Genomic DNA, 16,180 nt, shown 5'->3' with positions numbered 1-16,180 from the left:
AAAAGCGCCCTATCTGAAGGCCACTTCATCTAAGCATTCACTTTCCTAACTGGAACCATGTAGATAAGTTGAATCACTGCATTCGTTTAAGAGGCTTTGTGGAATGGAATAAGTGATGCAGTGCCTCATTTTTCTATTGTAAATACACATTAACTGTCTTTTTCCCCAATAAGTTTTACCACCAATGTCTATTCAATGCAATTCTTTTCAATGTATTCTTATTTAGAGCTCTAGTAATAGACCTGTCATTGTGCTTCATTTTAATTTTTAAAAATGCACTGCAATGTGATGATTTCATTGTTAAATATAAACTGATAACTTATCTTGCATGCATGTTTTTCTGCAATGGAATATAAAATGTCTACCTCTTATGGTAAATGAAACTTTCTCTTGGGGGAAACCCAGTCTGCAGCAGTTAATGAGTTATTTTCACATACCGTGTGTGTTTTAAGATGAAAACATTGTTAAATTATAGCAGTAATTATTTAAAGTTTTCCAGGAAGGCAAATGTATGGAAAACCTTTATATGGGCTTGTTTGGAATCGCCACACTGCAAACCATCATTGACTTGTGAAATCTCATAAGCCTTTTCACTCATCAAAGTTTTTTTTTCCTTACCTGCCTCTTTTAAATTAAGTTTTGAGTGACTGTCCTTTAAGATGCAGCTTGGACCAAAGAGTTCTTCCATAAGAGTGGTTTTCTTTTCTGTTGATACTGCAGGAATGTGTTCTTTGCCATGTGTTGACATGGTGTCCTTTTGCCTTGTTTTGGTAACCTTACCAAATGACGGTTCATAGGCACTGCTTGAATTTTCTGCCTTCAACTCAGCTATTTCACCCTGATGTCTATTCACTTGTCTACTACTGCAGGTAGTGCTTGTGTTGGACAGTGGACCTGTTGAAGGGTATCCCTGATGCAAATTTTCAACAGCTTCTGAAAATACATACTGTTTCTTTAATGTGGATGGTGTTTTGTATCTTTGTGTTACTGTTTCCATTTTATCACAGTTCACTTGTTTTGGCTCATTTTCTTGTTTTTCAGTTGCAACTTCTTCCTGGTTATTCATTTTTTGTTGGATGTCATGTGTGGACTCCAATGCTTGGTCTGTCCTTAATTTCTCAAACTCTTCTTTCAACAAGTTGAGCCTTTGTCTTTCTCTCCTGTTTTTCTGTCTTTCTAGGTTTTCACATCTGAAAAGCTTTTCTGTTTTTGGACATATCTCTTCCCCTAATAACTCTACAAAAGAATATTATTATTTCAACAGTAAAAGTTGTTAGAAGTCAGTCAATAACATTTTATATCATAATTTTTATATTCAGACAGAAATTAAAACACTGCACGCACATCTATAGATTTAGTAGCTACAAATGACCTTAAACACAGAATTGGCACCCTTAGCAAATCAGCTTCTGGGAACTCCCCACCCACTGCTTAGCTGAATTTCATGTGTCAGCTGAGAAGAGGTAGGTTGAGCAGAGGGCAGAAGAGGCAGTGTGTGTGATTGTGTTGATATGTTAAATGAGTGACTGCTTGTCGGGTACTGTTCCTTTTGGGTCTGGCCCCATCCAGCCTGGCTCAAGAGTATTACACTAAGATAATCTGCTCTTTGGGCTGAAAAAAGACACTGCTGCTGAAAGGTTTGCTATATCTGTAGACATATCAGATTTGAAATACTGTTAAGATACCTGTGCATGCTATATTCGAAATCTGTTGCATTGTTAATTTTTGATTTTGATGAACTTCTGTTTTTGATTCCATCTCTTTATCCACATCACATAGTTTGTCTTTGAAATTAATATCTTTGGTTATCAACTCCTAAAAAAATAATAGAAAGAAAAACACATATATGTCAGTTTGATTTGCACTTTGTAGCTTTCGAATGTCTTTGAATAGCAGCAAGTGATGGATAGATTTCAGTTCTCAATCCATGACCTAATTTGCCTCCATAAAGTAAACAGAATCTATCTGAACTTCCCTCAAATTAACATAGGCTTAAGAGTACGCTGGCTTCAGCCTCATACTTTGTTTGGAGAGATCACACTAAAGTCCACAACACAGGAAGGTAAAGGTAAAGGACCCCTGGATGGTTAAGTCCAGTCAAAGGCGACTATGGGGTTGCAGCGCTCATCTTGCTTTCAGGCCGAGGGAACCGGCATTTGTCCACAGACAGCTTTCCGGGTCATGTGGCCAGGATGACTAAACCGCTCCTGGCGCATGAAGGACCATGACAAGTGCCAGAGCGCATGGAAACGCCATTTTCCTTCCCGCCGCAGTGGTACCTATTTATCTACTTGCACAGGCATGCTTTCAAACTGCTAGGTTGACAGGAGCTGGGACAGAGCAACGGGAGCTCACCCCATCGCGGAGATTCAAACTGCCGACCTTCCGAGCAGCAAGCCCAAGAGGCTCAGTCAGAGTAGAAAAATGTCTTTAAATAAAACAAGGACGTGTCCCCTGTGACTTTCTGACCATAAATCACAGAAACAAAGTGGAAGGGAGGTTTTTTTTTTTGCTTTCCTCAGAAGTCCTGTTTAAGAACTTAAGATTCCACCTGGATCAGACCAAAGGTTTATGTCAGCATTCTGCTTACACCAATGCCAAAGGCTCACAAGTAGAACATGATCACAACAGCACTCCCCCCGCTCAAGATCCTCAGGGACTGGCACCCAGGGATATAGGCCTTTGATACTGGAGGAAACGGAGCCATCAAGACTAGGCCACTGATGTCCTTGTCCTCCATGAATCTGCCTAAAACCCTTTAAAAGTCATATTAGCTGTTGTCCATCACTGCTATGCACCATGTGAAGAAATACTTTTTCCCTGTCCTGAATCTCTCAACATAGCAGTACAACCCATGAAAAGTGTGCAATGCAAACATGTCTGTCATTTCCTGCTCTTATCCAGGAACTGGACAAAAATTATGATATGAAATGAGAAGCCCACAGTTTCTCTCATGTCCTTACCAAGCATAGGAGTGGTGAAGAGACATTGTGCAAGGCAATTTAAGTTCACAGCCCCTTTTCCCTTCACTATCCTGTTGCTAAATTGTAATTACTATCTCAATATCCTCTTGAGGATGGTGCAGTCATACTCTAATATATGGTGTAGGTAGTTGCACAGATTTTTTTCAATGGGTGTTCATACAGCTGTGCCAAGAGCAAATCATATAACATTAGGTTCCCTGTGAATATCTTATGTCTTATCTAGCCCTTATTTATAGCAGTTGGACTTGTTTAGCCAAGCTAACACAACAATCCTCAGTGTGTTTACTGAAAAGCAAGTCCCTCTTCCTATTATTATATTATTTAATAAATTTATATACCACCCTATACCCACAGGTCTCAGGGTGGTTCACAGCTGTAGGCCTGCTTTGCTCATAACACTAACTCAAGTAATGCATTAGTCCTGAAAAACTATGAGTGGCAAGCCAATAAGAAGCCTATAGCTCATGGCTTATTTGGAGCAAGACAAATCATGAACCAAGGTTCCATCATAAGACAGACAAACCATGGCTTAGCCACAGGTCATGACATCCACACAGGGCTTAGGAAGAGTGCAGCTGCCACCATGGTCCTTACTTTAGGAACCAGCGTATTTGCTTGTTTGCACTAAGCCAGCATTTGTCTCAGTGTTTCATGCAAGCTGGAGTCGCCTCAATGATGAAGTAAAACTATTTCAATGAGGACAATGTTATTTTCACAATGTTGCTGTGATATGATTCAGGAAACTGAATGAATGTTAAGGAATCTGCAATTTGCAGGAAGAAATGAAGCTATAAGGCACAACAGCATGGACAAGAGTGGTTTAGAGTTGTAAAAGGATTAACTCAGATCTGCCATACCTCTTTTAAAACAACCGAACTTTTCTCTGCCTTGTGCTTTTGAAGAGCTGTTGCTTCTAGTTTCACATCTACTTGTACTGACTTGGAGACATTGACAGCTATGAAAAGACAAGAGGAAGTAAATATTGAGACGCATCCCCTCTGCACTCTTGAAAAATGAATAGGAAATGCTTATGTCTGGAATTGGTGGTGTGCTAAATATGGGACAATAAACTGAAATTCAATCCTGAGGAGACAAAAGTTCTATGGGCAGATTCATCATCAATTCAGGGAGATGGTATTCAGCCATTTCTTGATGGATTACCTTTCCCTTAAAAGTCGGGTCAGTGGATGTTCTGGTAACATCCAGGATCAGGTACTATAACATGTTATAGATATGACTGCCTGGAAGCTACAGTGCAAAATGCCACTAGCCTACCAGCTTGGACTGGATGTTTGGGTCATTGCAATGGTGCTTCAGGAATTGCAATTGCTTGGACTGTCTCCACCAACTGGCAGTGGCTCTTCAGGATTTTAGACAGCGCATTCTCAGTACTGCTTGGGGATGCTGGAGATTCTACATGCAAAGTAGTTCCTCTTCCATGAAGCTGAAGTCCCTCCTTCCCACTTTTTAAAAACTCATTTGGTGTGGCATACATTAAGCAGTCCAAGTTGTTTGAAAAAGCTAGAGTAAGGTGTTATTTTTTTGTTTTGTGGCTTACTGAGAAACCTACCTTTGAGCTGCACACACAAGCAAAGCTAGTTTCATCTCAGATGTCCTCAGAGAGGTTGGTACTTCAAGGTCCTCTGCCTTAGTCCAGTACTGGACATACAAGATGAGACGAATTCGCCAGTGAGTGGTCTTCGCTACCCCCCCCTTTTAACTTCATTAACAAAAAGCAGTCCAGCAGCTGAGCTGTTCTACCACCTTGCTGCTGCCCCACAAACTGAAACCTCGAATGCCATTTCCCTGGCTGGGAAATAGCTTCTGCTACATAGAGGTAGCCATTTCTTTTTCTGATGTCCATTGAAAGGAAACAGAAATGACATTGTTTCCCCACAGTTGGGATTTAAGTTCACATGGTGGAACAGCGGCCTTTGGCTTAATTAAGTACAAAAGGAAAGAATGAACAGACCACCCACTTGCCATTTTATCTCACAGAGAATCACACCAATTTATTTTTTATTTAGTTGAACTAACAAAGGCTAATTAATTATGTGGCAATTGATGAGTAGGGTAATTACTTGAAGAAATGGTGTGGGTGATCAGGAGTGGGGATGCCTATTAGCATATGAGTTTATTTGAAGTGATTTGAATGGGAAATCATTTGGTTTGCCTTTTGCAAAATGTAAGCTATAATAGTTTACATATTATAATAGTTTACATGTAATAGTTTTTAGAAGACATCTGAAGGCAGCCCTGTTTAGGGAAGCTTTTAATGTTTGACGGACTACTGTATTTTAATGTTTTGTTGGAAGCAGCCCAGAGTGGCTGGGGAAACCCAGCCAGATGGGCGGGGTATAAATAATAAATTATTATTAGTTTTTAAATTTGCACCTATGAATATAAATTAGCACATACAAATGTGCACCTTGTCTTTTTTGTGTTTGGTGCATATACTCTTTTGTGGTGGAGCAATGCATAAGTGGGCGCCATAACTGGACTTGCTCCCCCCAAAATGTGCAGGAGATTGCTGTCTTTCTTTACAATGCTAGACAGTTCAATGAGTGTTACTCTCAGGTAAATATGTATAGGGTTGCAACTATAAACAAAGAAACGTTTGTGTGCGCAAGTGTATACACACATACACACACAGCTATAGATAAACATATATACACATACACACCCCTGGATACATATTGCGCAGTAGTATTCATGGAGCTTTTAACTGGTCAACAGGAGGGGCTATACAGTAATGTTAACCCTACCCAATGTGAGGGGAGAGTTCCATGGGGGCTGCAGTCGATATGCAAGCTGCTTTACTGTACCACCTCCATATTTCTAACTTTAAACCAAGCTGTTGGATATAGCTTGTTGTGTTATAATTAAACATTTGATGCTGCATTTGCGTATTTCATCAGCCCTACAAAAATTACAGAGTGCAGGGAAATGCAGTGACATATCTTACAAATATGTACTATTAATACCTGCAACTGAACAAAAAATGAAATGAAATGATATTATAGGCACTCTTATTTTGCTGGTGTGATATCAAATGCAGGCTTACCCAAGACACTTAATCAGGGCAGTAGAAATTGCAGGCTGAGGACTAGGGGGAGCTATGTACCTAAATGTGTATTAGAGTGGATTGGTTTTTCTTATGGAATGACAATGATGCAAAGTTTTAAATCTTGCACAGTAATCTAGCCAATTTACTCCTGATTACCCCCAGCCCAATCATTCTCAAAGCCATAAAGTTATGAAAAAACTGTAAAATAATGTTGAGATTTTTTTAAAAAAAAATACAAAAGTGTTGTGATATTTAGAATTTGTTGCTGAAACCTCAGTTCAGTAAGTTGCTGATGGCAGAGCGATCCCTAACCCTGGCTGGGCAACAGCAGACTTTGTGCATCATAGGTGCCACTGCTCACACCAGCCAGGGTAGAAAGGGGAGCAGGGGAGAGAAAAACCTCCTCTGCAGTGCACCAGCCGGTGAGTGGGTCTAGATTGGCCCAGTGCCATCATGTGCTGGCAGTGGAGCTGACTCAGAATGTGGTGGATCCCAGGGCGGCCCAGCCCCTTTCACTCACTGGAACACCACCCTTTGGGGCTTTCTGTTTGAATTTCACCAGTGATAACACCCACTCTTTCACTGAGCAGTACAGCAAAGCGCTGAGCCAGAGGCAGTGGCACCAGTGGATCTCTTTTAGGCTGGTCAGGGGGAGGGAGACATTGCAGTCATTAAAAATAATAATAAATACTGCAGAGTTTTCGAATACAGTTTTGGCACATGAAAGCGACATTCCACATTAAAAGTGAGCAGAAAAACATTATGCTACCTTTGGGGGGAGACTCTGAATCTCCTTTGTCCTGTTGGCCTTTAAGCATCCGATTTGCATAAATATTTCTCACACCAAGTTCTCGTTCTTTTTCCTATAAAAACACAGCAGTAAGCTAAAAAGATGCAATATGATTTATTATATGGACCTCAATTATCTATGAAGCCTAAATAGATGAATTCACTATGCATCTTCCATAAAGCACCATCTTATTTTATTCTCCGTAAAAAGCATCTTATCTTAGTCATAATTTCAAAAGGCCAAATCTTCTATCGCTTGTCACTTGAAAGAAGGATGGAGCTTGTTTGGTTGAGATTGCACCTGAGAATTCTCTTTGGCATGTCCTTTTAGAATGGGGAGGGGGGAATCTTTTTCATCCGAAGGCCATATTCTCTTTTGGACAACCTTCTGGGGGCCACATACCCATGGTGGGCGGGATCAGAGGCAAAAGTGGATAGAGCAACAAATATAAATTTTACATTTGTGCAGGAGGCTAGTTTCTTCACACTCACAGGACACATTCCAGCCAGGCAGAAACACACAGGAAGGGTACAAAGCAGGTGCATAGCTGCCAAGTTATCCCTTTTTTTAAGGGATTTTCCCTTATGCTGAATAGGCTTCCTCGCGAGAAAAGGGAAAACTTGGCAGCTATGAGCAGGTGTGAGATTCCTGAGGACCAGAAAGGTTCCCTATCCCTGTTTTGCGTTTGCTGAGGGACTCCATGGCACCACAGCTGTTCCTGACAATGTGGTATTCAAAGCACTAATTCTTTGCACTACAAGTTCAGCCATTACTAAAAGGGTAACTTCTAAAGCAAAAAATCAAAGCTGGTGAGTAGTTAGCTCAACCTTTGCTTCTTATCTGACATTTGTGCAACAGTATTAACTATTTACTTGTAAATGTGCTGTAGCTTTTTTTTTACAAATGCACCACAGCAGCTTTATGTAGTCACATCCATTCAGTGGAAGACCCTCCCAAGGGCGATTTGACAAACCTGCTCCAAAGAAAGTTTCAGGCAGATAGTTAAAACTCACCAATTTGACAAGGATTTTAAAATCCCTGCCAATGTTTTATCTTGTCTAGCTGCTATCTTAGTTTCAATTTGTGAACTGATTTTCTTATTAATTGTATTGCCTTTTATAATGATTATAGTATTTTAAGCTACTTTTTGAGGACATGTGATCCAAAAGCAGCCAGGAATCTAATTATAAGCAAACAAAATCTCACTATATTTTATCGTTCACAGCTTATAATGTCTGATACTTGAAACACAAGAAACCAGCTAATCAATCTGTTCTCACATTCAGTGTTTAATCGCCACATTTAAGAATACTTTTATTTTTGCACTAGAATACATGTTTTTAAAATAGCATCTCCTCTCGCCTGTACTAGACATTGGAAGATGTGCAAATGCTCTCGATAAATTGCTAATTCTCTTATAGTAAAATAAACTTGAGGCTTAAATACCTTGATTTTTTGGTTAAGCGACTTGATTTCCATTTGCAAATTCGTGGTAATCAACTGAGCTTCAAGAGTCTTTTTCTTCTCAACTGCTAACTGATGACTAAAGGAGGTATTATTCAACAGCAGCTGCTTTTCTAAGACCTAAAGATATTACAAACGCATGACCATGTACTTTATCTCCTGCCTACTGAGAATTATACAATATTAAATGTAACAGGACCGAAGTACTACGACAGACATTGCAAATTTTAATAAACTTATTTGGAAAGATGAAAAGCCCCATTCGTATTAATGATATCAGTGGTTTATACTACTCTTAAAAATAATTTGATTTTTTAAATAATGAGAACAAGTATGCTTATGGTAAACAAGTCTAGTAGGAAATTGTATCCATAATCAGAAATATTGTATCATGTGTTCTCTCCCTCTCCCTCTCTTTTGAAATCTAGAAGGAGAATCTTCCATTCCCATAGCAGTTAGTTAGTAGTGAAAATCTAATGTGTGCCCTAATTTTTGCAACATAATTTGGCCAAAAAAGGTGTGCATTGCATTCGAGTAAATACGGTAATAATAGCTTTGAAATAAGCTGTTCTGGTTCCTAAGCTCCAAGTGTGTAGTTATGCGCATGGAGTTCCTGCCTGAGAAGGTGTCCTGTGTTATGGTGATCTGTGTACAGAGCGGTCCCCATCCCTAAGGTAAATAGGAAAGCCTCAGCACACTCATGAATTCCTGCACATCTAAACAATAGCTTGGCCAGGACTGTTAATTAGAAATCTAGCTGCACTCTGCTATTTCTTGCTGTAATTCTAGTTACACTGCACATTAGTATACTGCACATTAGTACCTGAATTTTCTTATCTCCATTTTCCATTCTTTGTGTGAGGCTGTTTAACCTGCGTCTAAGTTCTCCTCTTTCTGCGAGATTCTTGTCTTCTGAAAGTTTCTGCAATGCCAGTAAGGTATCTTTTGTCTTTAGCAGTTGTGCCTCAACTTCTCTAAGTTTCTTGGACGCACTGCGCTCCTGCTCTTGAGATTTCCTAAGAAGTACCCTTAGAGTCCTCACTTCACCACATTGTTTTGCTAGAAGATCAGGCAGATTGGTCTCTGCATTTTCGTATTTACTTATTGCTTTCAAATGTCGATATTGAAGCCGCTTCAAGATCTGATTTTCCATGTTAGATGCCTCCAGTTTTTTCTTCAGAGCAGAGACTTCATTTTTCAGCTCTTTAACTTTGTGAAGCCTGGCTGACAATAAGCGGCAAGCTACATTGTTCTTCTGGGAAGTGATTATCTTGCTAGTATTGAAAAAGCTCTTTTGCTGCTGTTTCTTCTTAGGAAGTGTTTTACCCCCTACATTAAGAACAAAACAAGCTAAAATGGTATAATACTAGAGAGAGTAAGAGAATGTAAATCCATATAACAGAGATGGGGGACCTGTGATCCTCCAAATATTACTGGATTACAACTTGCATCATCCCTGACCATTGGCCATGATGACTGCGGCTGATGGGGCTTGAGTCCAAGAACATCTAGCGGTTTTCTGTCATTTCTGTATAAGTTGCTTACTAAAAGTTAAATACACCCTCAGGAAGTGATAGAATGCGCAAAAGACTTTATTGTTCAAACATGTTGAGCTTATGTATTCATTGCATCAAAAAATCCCCTGCGATTCCCCCAAAGATTGTATAACTGATACAATCAGAGTGTCAACCCATACAGGTGATCACACTTGAGGTCTCCTTAAATAACTAAAAGATTAGGCATGTGTGAATGTGTGTGGCCATGTTCAAACATCATACTAAAGACGGATCAGCATACTTTGAATGAGTCATAGTGTTGCCTCAGACTCACATACCCTCCTGCTTCCATAGATGGTGAAGAGTTCAGCAGCTCTCAGTTCTGCTTTTAGTTAACCAAAACTTAGTATGTTCCTCAGAGCCAGAAATGTGGTCAGCATTAACTATGGTTAATTCAAACAAACTAGCTGCAGAAACCATGGTTGGCTTGTTTTAAACTAACCATAGTTAATGTTAATACCACAAGGAACTTTGGTTAACCACAGTTTCCAAACACAAAAGTAGACATGAAAGATTCTGAACTCTACTGTGCAGCTGTGCAGGAAGTGGGGAAGGAAGAATCACAAGTCTGGGGCTTGTGGACACCCATTCATATTATGCACATTTTTTTAAAAAAAGTATTTATCTGGGATGGTTATAAACTTCTAAACATTACAAAAGACTTCTAAACATTACAAAAGGGGAAGCTAAAATACAGCAATCCATTAAAATAATAAAAACAGATATAACAGTTCTCAAAACAAACAAAAAACCCACACAATTGGATATTGCCTGTAAGTCATCATTCTGTGACAGCCTGTACAATAATGGAGGGCACACACTCCAAAGGGCAGTGTGTTCTACAAGCAGGAATTTGAAGAAAGGGTATTGTGCATTTGTTAGCATGTCCAAAGTGTCAGCATTAATATGAATAATACCTGTAAATTCCCCACAGAATACTGGAAAGCTTTTACCTGACTCCATTTCATACAGGTGACATCAATGTTCAACAGGAGAAAAATCTGGGAATACTAGTCCAAGACAAATTATGCATCTATGGAGCAGCAGCAGTCCTGGAGGGTTTGCCTCCATTTATTCCTGAATGGCATCTTGTTTTATTCATTTATTTACTTTATTTTATTTTTTTAAAAAACCAAAAAAACGTCTTTATTTAAATAATTTATATACCGCTTAACCACAACTTAACTTGAAGCGGGGTTTTTTTTTTAAAGATACAGAAAGTTTAAAAAAATGGAAACCAGTTAAAACTATAGAAGCATACTTTCGTCTAAAATACCTGCTGGAATAATAGCAATCTTGAAATGCTGTATTAAAAAGAACAGGCAGCTGTCTCTAAGCAGCTACTGCTAAACAGGCTTGCAAAACGCAGTAACTGAACAAGGCCTCTAAGTTGGCAGTTACACTCCGACATGAGAGGTCACAGAAATGTTTTCAAAAGCACGCAAAACACCAATGGATACACACAGCATTTCTCCACATTCTTACATCAGAGAAAACGAAAAAGTGAGTAGCAGTGGGGCAGGCGGGGGGGGGGCTGCACTGCTCACCTGGCTTCCCAACGGCAGCAACGCTGTTGATTATTGAGAGGGGCAGAGATGGGGCAGAGAGGCGAGGGAGCAGAGGGAGCATCAGATTGGCTCCACCCGCACTGCTGCACTGAACCAGCTTTCCACCTCCCACTTTTGGTACCCAGAAGTGAAACTGGCGTTGCGAAGCCGCTCCATCCCACTCTGCCCCACCAAACACTACTGTCTAGAGCCCTTACTAAGGAATATGAAGTCCTGGAAAGCAAAAGAAAAACAAAACAAACTTTCCATTCCAGGGAACTAATCAGTAAGTGATTGGAAAGGTAACCTCGTTTGAGGTAAAGGTCTCTAAACTCAGAAAAAAGAGATTTGGGTTCTGAATTCTGAGGGAATAAATTCATCCAGACAAGTGTCCCCTCTATTTTAATTTCATTTTTAAACTTTTTTCTTTCTTTTCAATTTTTAGTTGTCTTAGTGAAGCTCCAATACAAAATTCAGTTTTAGGTTTTTGTTGTTTTTTTTACTTGGAATTGTAAACATATTTTACTTCTATGCGGAAATTATTGTTTTTCTCTTTTTATAGTCTGCAGACCACTTCAAGATGTTCTATTTATATTATTCTATGTCTTAGCTCCCTATGATGTTCAAACACTGTTTTTGTGTAACTCCTTTCGAAGAGTTACAGTTCTACAGATTTTCAAAACAGGGTTTCTTAATTAATGGGCATCATGCTCATTAGACAGTAGATAGCGTAAGTTGCATGGAATTCAGCTCCTTTAGAGTAAAGCACAGATTCAGAAAAGTTAAAGCAATGTGCATGTCCATAAATGAATCTTTATTTAGGTCTATGCAACCTACCTACATTCGTGTGTGTGTGTGTGTGTGTGTGTGTGTGTGTGTGTGTGTGTGTCCATATGTACAAGAACAGAAAGTCAGTGTTGGCTCCAGGTTTGATGGCTTGTTTTTAGGTTCTCCTGACAGTATTACCTGGCATTCATCGGAGTGTTGCAGTCACCATTAATGTCGGATTCCCGGGGTGTGGGTCTGGGTAGGGGAATTTTAATATTTCACAATACATTGCCACAATGTAGCATCACTCCAGAGCACTGTGGGAAATTAAACTGGTGGCTTCCATACCCCTAATTAAGGTAGCCATTTTAATTTCCCACGGTGCCCCAGATCCATACTATGTTGGGGGCATTGTGGCAAATTCAAATAGCAGGTCCCAAGTGGGGGCTTCCCAGTAGTCAACAGGAGGCCCAGACCAAGTGACAGTGGTGCACGCTGTTCTGAAAGGTGCCTGAGGATGCCATGTGTTGATGCTGGGTCTGGGGAGAACTCTGGACATAGCATGCAAAGCACACTGTGATTGTGGTAGGGAAACAATGAGCAAGAGCAGGGACATGTTGGGGTGGAAAATAGAATGGATGAATACAGGGGAAGTTTGCCTAGACAAAGGTAGAAGGAGAAGGGCATTGTTATCATTACATTGCAGGGTGATGGGGAAGGAAGGAAGGTGGGCTAGAGATGCATTAGTATGCCTTCATAGCAAATAAAAAACATTGCATCTCTCTTTTGCATGATCGAAAGAAGCAGGTGTGAAATCAATAAGGTTATCGGGACTATGCTCATTTATTGCCTTTCAACAGTTCAGAGCTTTGCTTTCAAGGGAGAAGAAACCATAGCAATTTCCCTCAAGTAAATCAATTAGTTTCATTTGGGATTTAACATTCTTTGGAGCAGATGCTGGAGGAGGGAGTGTTGCAAAATATATTCGGGGCATATCTCTTAATTTTACACACAAGTTTTTCAAGATAACAGGTAGTTCTAAAATAATGTGGTGGATTATGGATTCTACTATGCCACTGCCATCATTTGTTTTCATTCATAATGCTTTCAATTCTTTTTTGTCTCTTTTGCACACATGAAAACTACAAAGCTTGAAGGTAATGCTGAAGGTTAACTTCGCCTCAGAACTTTACCCACAGACTGCCATACCCAAATACTAGTGCTGGGATGGAGAGCTGTCATATAGACCCCGGAGGGCTGCCCACAAAGTTATGGGAACGTCTAGCAAAACATAACATACAAGCTGGCACTAGTTGACTTCGATTCTCCTTTCCATCTGGTTTTGCCCTGCCTTTCTTTCCTCTGCCCCATACCCTCCCTCTTTTTAATGCTTCTTCCTACAAGTGGTTTCCAAAAAATATAGCATTTGAAGCAGGGACACTTCAGCAATAAAAATGAAGAAGCACAACTGCCAGTTCCCCAGCAAAGCCTTGGTCTTCATTAGTTCTGACATAATCTGTCAACAGTAAGCTAACATTAGCAGCGATCAGCGTGGTCCACCACCTTCTTACCTTTGGCTTGGTGATCATTTTCCTTTGTTTTCATGGATAATTCCTCCTCCTTGGTTTCTGGCTGTTCTAAAATACTGCTGTAGCCACTGCCATTGCTGCAAGGGGTTTCTGAAGAGTATGTGTGAAAATCTTCATAATAGTAGACCTGAGAATTTCTGCAATTGTCCTCCTCTGAATAACTGCTGCTACTGCTGCTAGCCCTTCTTGAAACATCCTGGTTGAAGTCATTGGAATAGTCAAGCTGAAAAGTTCCACACTGACTGGAACATTTACTACAGTGGCTAACTTTAGTGCTGCATTTGCTTTGGGTGCTCTTGCAGACCCTACTAGGAGAATCACTTGGACTTCTACTTTTTGTAACTTGTTCACATTTATTGTCTTCTTGGACTACAAAATGGAGAATGTAGTCATCTGAAGCCATCATTCCATTGTTAAGAGATCCACAGCCTACCAAAGTCAAGAGGATTGTCAATTATATTGAAAACCACAAAAAGAACATGGTGCTTAAGTCAGAAATTAAAATTATGCTGTTTTCTCACTGCTTATGCACAGCCTCATCCTTTGTTCTTTGGAAGTAGATTGTTCTAATTCTGCACCAATAAATCTCCACTGTTTCTGCCACCTTTATTATATAATTTACTTTCCAAAGATGTGATATGCTTGTACTATAGTATAGACTATATTCTTAGCATTGTCATCCACAAATGGCAATTCCTCATGAACATTCCTTGAGTTCCGAGTTCTCTCAAGGAACTAAAAAGGCTAAAACAAAAGGAATAGTGTTGACATTTTTACATATTGCAATGCAAAGGATTTAAACTTGCATGGAAAATTTTTGCATCAGCCCAAACTGCCTCCAGACAAATGTATGCAGCCACAGCATTAATCTTGGCAATTAAACTGAGAAAGGGGAACGGCAAGTCACCCTTTGCTACTGCAGAAGCCCACAAAGAACCAAAGGCCCCTAACTGCATGAACTACCTTTAATGTTTAACTTGCTGAGCCCTCTACTACACAGCTTTTATATAAATGAAGCTGAATTCTGAGATTCAGAGAAAGGCAACAAAGCAAGCGCTGGGAGGAAGTATTGAGAAGCGACATGGAACAATAGTGGTGGGAGAAGTTAAAAAAAAAAACTTCTGAAAAGTTTCAAAAATTAAATAAAAGAGGAACTGTTGGGGGAAAGTATCACTGCCCCACGGGATCAGTGAACCCTGGAGCTAGCTAGGTACAGGGCTGCAATCTCGCTGCGGGTAGCTTCCCCCTCTCCTGCTGGTGGGGCTGGAGGAGTCGCAGGGGATAAACGACAGAAGCAATTCCGGCAAGTTCAGGAGGAAGGAGAAAGGAAGATCTGCTGCCCCCCCGAAGGAGCGCGCTTCCTACAGTCCTTTGATGATCCCCCACGTGCTCCGCCCTAACCTTCTTGGACCTCGCTTACCCAGAGCCAGGACCAAGAACAACTCTTATTCCCTGTGCAGGGCTTAGGCTTCTTCCCTTCTCCCGCGCGCAGACAGAAGCTTCCACCCCGCCGCTCCTCTGTCCACGTTACCTGGTTCCTTGGGCTACATGGGCGGAAGGAGTTGTTTTCAGGTCTCCGTTACTGTGGCAACCGCAGAACTTCGCCGAGCGTCATGGGACTAGTAGGGCAGGACAAAGGGGCCTCGCCGCTCGCTCGCTGCGCAGCCCCCAGCCCGCCTCCCCTTCTCCACCGCGGCTCAAAGGTTTTCTTGTTTTATCCCGGCAGCAGAGGCCCCAAGTTATCCGTCCGTCCTCCCCGCGGGCCGTGAGAAAATGAGATTGACTCGAGAGATCGACTTCCTCGGCGATCTCGCCCAAAAACAAGGGCGCGCACTTTCCTAATGGGCAGTGTGATGAGTATCACGCATCTCTCAGGGACTCTTCAGGTGTAGGGTAGCCAACGTGGCTTCTGTCCAACTAGAGTAAAGGATCCTGTCGGATGAAGGGGCAGACTCCAGAGACTGGCACCCAATACAATGTGCTGTGTATTTTTAGCAGGGGAAGTTTCTCTCTTGACTTCTTGCGCCGCTGGACCCTGGAGTGGCAAGGGAACCAAAGTTCTGCTCTCCTTATAAAACAATAAGTTGGGGTCGCCCTCCCTTTCCAGGTGGGGTGAGATGGGCAGAAGAGGGAGCTGCAGTTCAGTTCAGACTCGGCGGCGGCGGCGGCAGGTTGCGGATGGGTTTCTTTGTCCCACCGCCAGGGCCAGCGAGAGTAGCTGACGACGATTACGTTTCTTTCCTTTTGACATCTCTGCTGTCTGAAATGAGTGGAAATCTGGATAGGTTTCTTTTTCTCAAATACGAGGTTTGGAGGAATGTCACTGGCCTTTATTTTGGAATAAATAATTACGTTGCTGGCAGCATCGAGAGTCTATTGAAACTGTCAAATGGCTGATTTTTTTGGTAAAAATAA

General features: G+C 41.0%; 1 protein-coding gene across 3 annotated transcripts; it reads right to left on the bottom strand.

The window, feature by feature from the left end:
- Positions 1–481: 481 nt before the first annotated feature.
- Positions 482–14,171, bottom strand: LCA5L (lebercilin LCA5 like). Of its 3 annotated transcripts, XM_060273570.1 has the most exons (8): positions 13,748–14,171; positions 12,472–12,483; positions 9,129–9,655; positions 8,288–8,425; positions 6,821–6,914; positions 3,842–3,939; positions 1,686–1,815; positions 482–1,236 (listed from the first exon to the last, which is right to left on the bottom strand). In XM_060273570.1, exons 1-8 carry the CDS (start codon positions 14,169–14,171, stop codon positions 482–484), a joined length of 2,178 nt encoding a protein of 725 aa, XP_060129553.1. The 3 variants fall into 3 exon arrangements, with proteins under 3 accessions (XP_060129553.1, XP_034970462.1, XP_060129552.1); XM_035114571.2 differs by lacking the exon at positions 12,472–12,483 and having other exon boundaries at positions 9,129–9,634; XM_060273569.1 differs by lacking the exons at positions 482–1,236; positions 3,842–3,939; positions 12,472–12,483 and having other exon boundaries at positions 1,761–1,815; positions 9,129–9,634.
- Between the last annotated feature and the right edge of the window lie 2,009 nt (positions 14,172–16,180).

Source organism: Zootoca vivipara, chromosome 4 (assembly GCF_963506605.1).
Source record: "Zootoca vivipara chromosome 4, rZooViv1.1, whole genome shotgun sequence".
Taxonomy (NCBI): domain Eukaryota; kingdom Metazoa; phylum Chordata; class Lepidosauria; order Squamata; family Lacertidae; genus Zootoca; species Zootoca vivipara.
The sequence above is the reverse complement of the archived record's forward strand: the minus strand, read 5'-3'. Positions and strand labels throughout refer to the sequence as shown.